The sequence below is a fragment of the Symsagittifera roscoffensis genome, chromosome 1, assembly GCF_963678635.1.
Source record: "Symsagittifera roscoffensis chromosome 1, txSymRosc1.1, whole genome shotgun sequence".
NCBI lineage: Eukaryota > Metazoa > Xenacoelomorpha > Acoela > Convolutidae > Symsagittifera > Symsagittifera roscoffensis.
In genome coordinates this window covers 81449739-81458397 of record NC_087062.1, presented here as the reverse complement: position 1 = coordinate 81458397, position 8659 = coordinate 81449739, and the positions used below count along the sequence as shown (strand labels likewise).

The 8659-nt window shown below is 38.5% G+C and overlaps 1 protein-coding gene across 1 annotated transcript in view; it reads right to left on the bottom strand.

The window, feature by feature from the left end:
• Positions 1 to 393: 393 nt before the first annotated feature.
• LOC134840215 (uncharacterized) overlaps positions 394 to 8659 on the bottom strand; it is a 43281-nt gene continuing 35015 nt past the window's right edge. The window contains exons 8-10 of the mRNA XM_063855942.1: positions 5880 to 6362; positions 2406 to 3037; positions 394 to 901 (exon numbers count right to left, since the gene is read on the bottom strand). Of these exons, the coding sequence (XP_063712012.1) occupies positions 623 to 901; positions 2406 to 3037; positions 5880 to 6362 (1394 nt within the window). The 3' untranslated portion in view covers positions 394 to 622. The remainder of the gene's footprint in view (positions 902 to 2405; positions 3038 to 5879; positions 6363 to 8659) is intronic.

The window sequence follows — 8659 nt, the reverse complement described above, 5'->3', positions numbered from 1 at the left end:
GCCATTATGTACTAATTTAGAGGGGGGAGTGAGCGCCCAAAAAAACGCTATTTTTGGTCAAATTTTTCCAAAAAGTGTCTAAAAATGCCTTTTTTGGCCTGTTTTTTCAAAATTTTGCCTCCGGCGCCGGAAATTTTACCGAAGCATGGTCTTTTTAATGCTTGGGGAAAGCTCGGAAAATCAATTTGGTGCACCTAAAAAAAACGGTCAACAAAATTTCGAAATTTTTTTGAAAATCCGTCCCCCCTCGAGAAAGTCCTAGATCCTCCCCTGTTTATAGGGGTGGATATTCTTAAGTAGGTACCATGGGGGGGGGAGAGATTGTTAAGTAGATCTTGTTTTTAACTAGCTTAATTTTTTGTGGATCATCGGTCGCAAACAAACTGAAAAAGAGCGATTAAACAGCGATTTGAATTCACATGAATTGAACAGAAAACAATTAAGTAATTGCTAAATTATGAAATTAACTGGACGATGAAACAACATAAACAACAGAAAGCAAACGATCATGATTGGATGATGATGAGATTGTCTGACAAACAGACCGACGGTAAACTAAGCTGAGAGCTGTAGCCTTAACCGACAGTAGAATAGAGATAGAGATGATTGATGTGTTTGGTGACTACTTGTTTTGCTGATGCGATAACAGACTCAATACTTGATATGCAGATGTTTTTATTTCGGGCACGGTGAAACCGCGCGGCAGTTTCTGATTGGCCAGCCACCGGTCGGCTTTGCTCGCCAGTAGAGTCCACTCGGGCTGAAAAGGGGCGCAGTTGTGGGTGAGCCATACTATGGCCAAAGCAGTGGCCCATACTCTGTTTTCCGATGTATCTGGCTTGCGTCTGTTGGCAAAGTAAGTCTCGTCCAGCGGAGTGGAGAAATAGTCCATCACAAACACCTAAACCATAAACCATTCACAAACACATTTAGGGGGGGGGGGGGTGTTGGGGAGGCGGGGGGTTGCTGGTCGAACAAGCGATATAAAGCCGAACAAGCGAGATGACAAATATATCGCTTGTTCGGCTTTAAAAAAAACCAATTCTTACTTTTAATCATATCAGCGTGTTGTCAAAGAGAGGGGCGATTTTTCAATCCTTCTCCTTTTAATTTCTTCATTAATATCACCAAAAAGTCGCCATGTTTTGCTCGGGTTTTCGTTACATCTGTACAAACTTAGGGCTTCTTGGTACCATTTTACTCTACAAAGTCAAAACGGAGCTGAAAAATGTATTTTTGCACAAAATCTTTCGAGCCGCTCCTCCAAACACAGTTTGAAAGCTCATTTGTTTTCATAATGTGAGAAATATTTTGGGTAAGGGAGCATATGGCGTTATCGTAGGTTCACAACTTACACTTGCATGCTGAAACTAATTTTCTTTCACTGCGCATCAGTAAAAAAAATTAAAACCATTCACAGCCCAGACAAATAAACAAAAATTTGCAGGTCTTCATCGAAAAATGTTTTGATGATTATCAGGGGCGAATCTAGGATTTTATCGAGGGGGGGATTTTCAAAAAAAATTCTAAAATTTTGTCGACCTTTTTTTGTAAGTCGAACAAATTGATTTTCCTAGCCCTCCCAAAGCACTAAAAAGACCCTGTATTGCCCAAATTTTCTACGCCGCAGGCAAAATTTTGAAAAAACAGGCCAAAAAAGGCGTTTTAAGACACTTTTTGGAAACTTTTGACCAAAAATAGCGGTTTTTTGGGCGCGCACTCCCCCTTCTAAGTTAGTATATATTGGCGCCGAAGGCTCCCTTATAAAGACTTTAAGGTCCGTCAGCCAAAAATGAATATCTCAAAATAGTACAAAGGAGACCCTTTGGGTCGGCAGGGGGTCGCATCCCTGAGGGGGGGGGGGGGGGGGAGGCGTCCGAACCCCCCCCCCCCTAAATTCTTCGCCCCTGATTATCGGTAATAGAACGTCATTTCCTTAGTTACTGAATTATAATTATTTCACTCTTATGGTGTTAACTCACGTGAAACGACGATTCAGATTTAAAGACAAATCGCAATACACTCACCGTCGCAATCACGCCAAGATCTTGCGAGCTTGCCAGCAGAAAGTGTGGACTTTATACGAACGTTAGAGCCTGTTAGCGCCAATCGGCGACAAGCTTTCTCATTGATTCAATTTTTATTGGGCAAAAAATCAGTTTCAAAGAATAGTTAATGCCAAATTGTTGGCAATATCATTTTTGGTCAATTCATCTGAACGATGTTATTTAACCGAAAACTGCTCATTCCGACGTCGGATTTTCGTTTTTCACTGAATTCGACACTTACAAACGATTTATAACAAAATCATTGAACTAAAATGCTGTAGTTTTTGACCGATTAAATTGCTCAAGGTCACAGATGTTGCCAACGATTGGGCATTAATTATAATTAAGCCAACTGACCTCATCTGAGCTGCACTTGCTCACAGTATGGTAACTCAGTCTCCGACCACTTGCAGGACGTGGCTGGGCTTTCTTAATGGTTCGTCTTCTGTTCTTATCGCCCCCTCCTCCCGAACCACCTCCTCCTCTCGATGATGCCCCCTGATGTTTGGCGTAATGCTGCTGGAAATGCCCCCCTTCCCCTTCCCCTCCCCCTCCTCCCCTTCCTCTCGTCCCAATTATCCCTCCCCCTGTCCCCGTCGACTGATGGAGATGGTGGTGGTGACTTCTGCTGTGTCCGTGACTGGAAGACGTTTGGCAATACCTGTGCTCCTCCGATTCGGGCGAGCTCTTTTTTGATTGGTCAATGCGCAACTCCCCTGCTAAGCCGCAATCATGCGAATGTTGTTGGTGGTGGTAGTGATAGTGGCGCGAATTGTACATAGAGGAAATCTGTTGGGAGGAGCCTCCCGCGTAACGCTTGCGACTGTCGGGTGGCGAGGAAGCGCAGGCGGCGGCGGCGGCAGCCACCTTCTCGTAGAGCTCTTTCGGAATTTGGTTGACTGGGTCCAGATGGTGATGATGCGGGGGGTGTGAGAGTTGAAGCCTGCCGGTTGGAGGAGACCCCGCATGTAGCTCGTCTTTCTCATAACCTGTGTATTATGAAAAGCATGACTTATACTGAGCTAATTTTTGTTAAATTAGTATTAAAAAATGGCTGATTTCTTAACAATCACTCAAAGGCAATTTTTAAAAATCAATCATGAAGATATATTTTAAAAAAAATTGAAAACACAGAGGCGAAGCTTGGCTTCGCACCACTTGCGATACAAAACAAGAAAGCCGCTATGTCAGAAAAAATCGAAAATGATGAAAGAACTAGATCTATCAAAATGATTAAGACTACTATTGAAAAAAAAATGCCAAGACAATAGAATGTGAAATTAGCATAGAACGAAATCTTACGAAGCGGTAACAAGCCGGAAACGCCTTAGCAGAAACCCTTCAAGCCAAAAAAATCAACAAGACTTAAGTTTTGTAAAATGTTTATGAGTCTCTCTCGCCCTCAAAACACGCACACACACACACACACACACACACACACACACACACACAAACACACACACACACACACAAACACACACACACACACACACTATAGTTGCTTGTCCAATGAATCAATATGAGGCCACTAAGCAGGTATATTATGAGCCGAAACCAATTAAGCCGAAAAAAAATGCCAAAAAATGAAAAGATTATAGACTACTTAAAAGTTATTAAGTCCTCTTCCCCCTCAAAACACACACATACGTAGATACCAACTATTTTTCGATCGTCAAAGGACGCAATTTAAGGTAAGCCGTAACTTGGCCAGCAAAAAAAAAACGAAAAAAAATGAAATAAATTGTTGTCATGATAGTCTATAATTTTATTAAGATTTTAAGGCATTTTGTGTGGTCTAGAAGCGATAAGACTAGAAGCATTGTGTGGTATAGAAGCATAAAAATTCGCTTCCATTGAATGAACTAAAAAGCAGGACGCTAAACCAATAAAAAATAAGCTGAAATCACTTGAGTAGAACAAAGTGTGGCCTGACTAAAATAACGTCACCTAGAAAATAAGACAGATGATTTTACATAGAAACAAAAGCACCCAGTTTTCATTCAATTAGGATTAATTATTGCAACCACGTAGTTTGTCGCAGACGCTTTAAAAAAAGCGAAACAAAAATTGATTTTGCTTTTTGACTTTTGAAAATTTTACTGTTTTTTCTTGACTTTTATAGGGTGGAAATTAAGCAAAAAACCATAAGTATCAGAAAACAAAAATGAATTTTTTGAACTTAATTTGAACAAAAAAAATTCCAAAAAAAGTTTGTAGGGTAAGTTTAACAAAAGAACTTCAATTTATACAATTTATACTACATTAGCAACAAAAAGAGTTCTAGCGTGAAACACTTGGTTCTAAAGTTGCCGTCCCACGAGAATGATCGCAACCAGAGGCGGATGTAGGTTTTTTTCGAGATGGGGCGGGGATTTTCAAAAAAAAATTGTAAATTATGTCGACCTTTCTTTTAGGTCGACTAAATAGTTTGAACTTCCCAGCAGGTCCAAAACTCTATAAAGACCTTTTTTAGACAAAAATTGTCCCGCTGCAGGCAAATTTTTGAAAAAATATATGTCAAAAAAGCCGCTTTTGGGCACTTTTTGAAAATTTTTGGCAAAAAGTTACGTTTTTATGGTTCGCGCTACCGCTAAGTGTTAGTATATATAGTTGCTAATTGTTCTAATTTCATATTGTAACCAAAACATAGAATTTTTTGTGCTCACTGCCACTATAAAATCAATCTGTTTATATCCTTTTGCAAAATGAATGAAAAATAATGCTTAAAGTCTTTGGAATTACTCGTATAAAATTCAAAACATTGGGAACTAAAAAGACTCTTCTCGTGAAATACGAACGTAAGAAGAGTCTACTCTACTCAAAAAATACGAATGTTTGTTACGAGAGATAACGAAGTTAAGAAATCACTACTTATTTACAAAATGGGAGATTTCCCAATGAACAATGAATAGAAGCTCAAAACTACTGAAATCCATTCCAAAAGTTTTCTTTTTAACCACCCCACCTTTCTCTCCAATAAATACCAACCAATTTTTCTCAAAACCTTAACCAAAATATCTTCAATCCAGCCATTAAATCTAAATATCGAGTCTAGAGGCAACTTTTAATAAATTCATGCTTTTCTAGTTAAAATCTTATTTCTTTTCTAAAATGTTTTCCAGCGAATTTCAGGTTTATTTTCTAAAATAGGAAGTAGATAAAACCCTATATTACTAGCAAGCGTTTTGTCCGACGTCCGTTGGCCAAAAATGGATTTCTTAAAAAGTACCAAAGGGGGGGGGGGGGATTTTGGGTCGGCAGGGGGTCGATTTCCCGAGCGAGAGAGGGCCCCGCCACCGCCCCTCGCCCTTCTCCTAAATCCTCCCCTGATCGCAACAAATAGTGGAGATCTCTTTAACTATTCCCCCTCTTCCAAGGGTACCTGGTACGGAATTGCCACCCCTACAAAGAACTATATAGAAATGAACGGTTAAACAAATGTGAACTTTGTACCAAGTAACGGGGGCGGGGGAGGAGGTTGTTGCAAAGGGTGGGGCGTTATTAAAGAGATACAAATAGTTGAACTTACTTGTGAATAGTAGACCAATTGAGCAAATGACAAATTAAATATACTTGACACAAGCCTGAAACCTACTTTGACATCTCATAGTTCAATCTAAAGATAGATGTAAAGTTGTCAGCGTCCGTTCAATATATAAAAGGGTAATTTTGTTTATAATTTACAAAATGAATCCAAACAATGCTATCTTGGAAGAACACCAAAAAAGCCCATCGACTAGTGTCTTTACAGTATTTGGTGATTGATAATTATAACCTATTCATTACAACAAACCGTGCTTGAGAGCAATTTACAATCAGAAGGATGCTTACATGTATGATCGACACTGCCCGCTCTGCGATAGTAGTCAGGATCAGTCGCTTTCAAGTAGTCTTTGTTCATGATCTTCTGTCGTTCTCGGAACGCCTGGTCATCGTAACTACTTCTTCGATGTCCGTTTGCATCTGGAACTGTCAAAAACAGAGACGAGGGTTGAATAGTCGAAGTGTAATAGCCACCCGACGAACCACCGGTGGCATTCACATCGTCTTCCGCCACGGAACCACTGGCTGCCGCTGCTGCCGCCGCGCAATTCTCCGCCGCCAGTTCATCCTCGTAGTCAACCGCTCGGTCATTGTCGTTTTTGAGACTCTTTTTCTTTTGTCGGACGTTGCCGACGTTCAAAAGGTTTGCGTTAATTTGCAGAATTGGAGGGTCAATGGTCGGGGATATGAAGACAGTGGGAGAGGTATCGGGCTCGGAGCTTCCGCTGCGATAGCTTTGAGGGATTTCCACTTTGATTGAATTAAAATCACCTTAAAATGAACATGTAGATGATAGTCGGAATTTCAAAATCATGCTATAAGTGTAAGATTCAAATAGCAGTAGCAGATTTAGGGGGGGGGGGGGGTATGCCCTTTCCTCAGGAATTCGACCACCTGGCCACCCAAAGGGTCTCCCTTCAATTTTTGGTCGAACTAACAAAAAATTCGAGAAATATAACATAAAAAGTTTGAGAAGGGGGCGCGCGCTAAATAAATGAACGTCACATTTTGGTTCAATCATTTCAAAAAGGGCCCTAAAACGTATTTTTGACCTATTTTTTTTCTAATTTAGAGAACTCTGGAAATCATTTCTGTGAACCTAAAAAGAGACCCATAAGGGGAAGTGTAAATCGGTGCTTGGTGTTGCAGTCATTTGAAACAGTTGAATTAAACTCTAAAATGGCTTCAACAGAGGGCAGTTGCTTTCTCATTTATATCAAATTACTAAATCAAACCAAATTCTGATTAGATCAAATTCCCCATAGAATAGTTTTTTGTCATTTTCTTGAATGAAAAGAGTGGGTGATGTTTTATTAATAATAAATTAGTTTTCAAGTATATGTTATGAATAAATATACTTGGGAGAGCGCCAAAGGCAATTTGATAATGATGCCAGGTCAAGTTTGAAGACAGATCCAAACACTCGCTTCTAGTGGTCCTCGAGTATATTTGATTTTTTGAACTGATTTCACTTTTGAAATAAAGTTTTTGAATTTTAATTGGCTCTTTTTTCTCAACCCCTTTCCACTGCCCACAACGTATAATTACCAAATTTATGGTGCAATTATACCAGCCCTACCATTTTAAGATACAAAAAACCATGGGTTCGATTTAGGTATTTTTGTTAATTTGCATATGAGTATTTGGCTAAGTTGTAATGAGAACGTACGCCATTGTATTCACTTCTCTGAGTTTAATTCTTTCGGTCATTAGAAAAAATGGCTTGTTTTTCTAGAGATAATAAATACTTTCAAGAAATTTGAGTCACAAGCGCCATTGACTATTTTTCAATCTCAACTATAATTAAAGGGTCTTTTTTCAGGGTACCCCCTTTGGTACTATTTTAGCATATCCAATTTTGGCTGACCGATACTTAAACTTTTAAAGTGCCTTTGGCACCAAAATTTACCATTGAAGGGGAGCGCGCAATTTTTCCGCACTTTTTGGTCAAAAATTTCCAGGAAAGTTGCTAAAACGCGTATTAGGCCTGCTTTTTTTCTCATATATTCGCCTGCTGGGTAGACAATTTTGTCAACACAGGGTCCTTACAGTGATTTGGGAGAGCTCAGAATATCAATTTTATCAACCTAAAATAAGTCGACAAAATTTTCGATTATTTTTAAAATATTTTTTTAAAGAAGACATTAAGTGAGAAAAGGCCAACGGGATGGCAATCATACAAAGATTAAATAATAGGTTTTTACACAATTGTGGTTTTACAAGGTTAAACATCAAAACCAAATATATTTGTCATGGCCTAATTAGTCCACATCATAACAATTCGAAGATATAAGCAAAAATTTACAGGTGGGGAAAACGAGAAAAAGGCTTATCTGATTAAATTTGCGCTGAACGAAATATGTTGAAGGCTGAAGGCAACAGGTTATGGGGCTAGGTAGTCTAAACTATGACTGACTATGATTACTCTTAATGTTGACAACTATTTTGGGACAGCATTTGTGCAAAGGGGGATTTGAAAAACTGGTTTCTGATTTCGAGTACCTGAATCACTGCTTTGAAATCTAATACAAATAGATTTAATTTTAGTGATATCTTAAATATTTTAAATTATAATTTAATTTTTTAGTGACCATTACGAATACTTGCATGGCATCGCTTTTGAAAATACGATAATGTCAATCAAACTCAAACTTACTCTGCCAAGTTTGCGATTGTCCTTCGTTGCTCTCCAAGTTCAAATCCTGAAAGCAAGGTTCAAAGTGAAAACAAAGATTCGATATATCACAAGCAGCACAGAACGTTCCGACTACAAAAGGTAACGCAAAACCCTAATTTTTTATTAAATGTATGTCATAATTTTAAAAATCTTACTTTGATCATTCATTAGCTCCGGTCATTGTTAAAAAAATATGGAGAAAGAGTTTTGGTCTAAAGTTTTTTTCACAAATTTATTAAGTAACTAAATAATTACAAAGCACTCACTGTTCTGTTATATATTTTTTTGTTTTAAATTATAAATTACTCTGAAAAAATCTGTATAAGCTTAAAAAATGTATAAAAAAAATGTATAAGCTTTGACAACACTGGCGCAAGCTTTGACAACACTT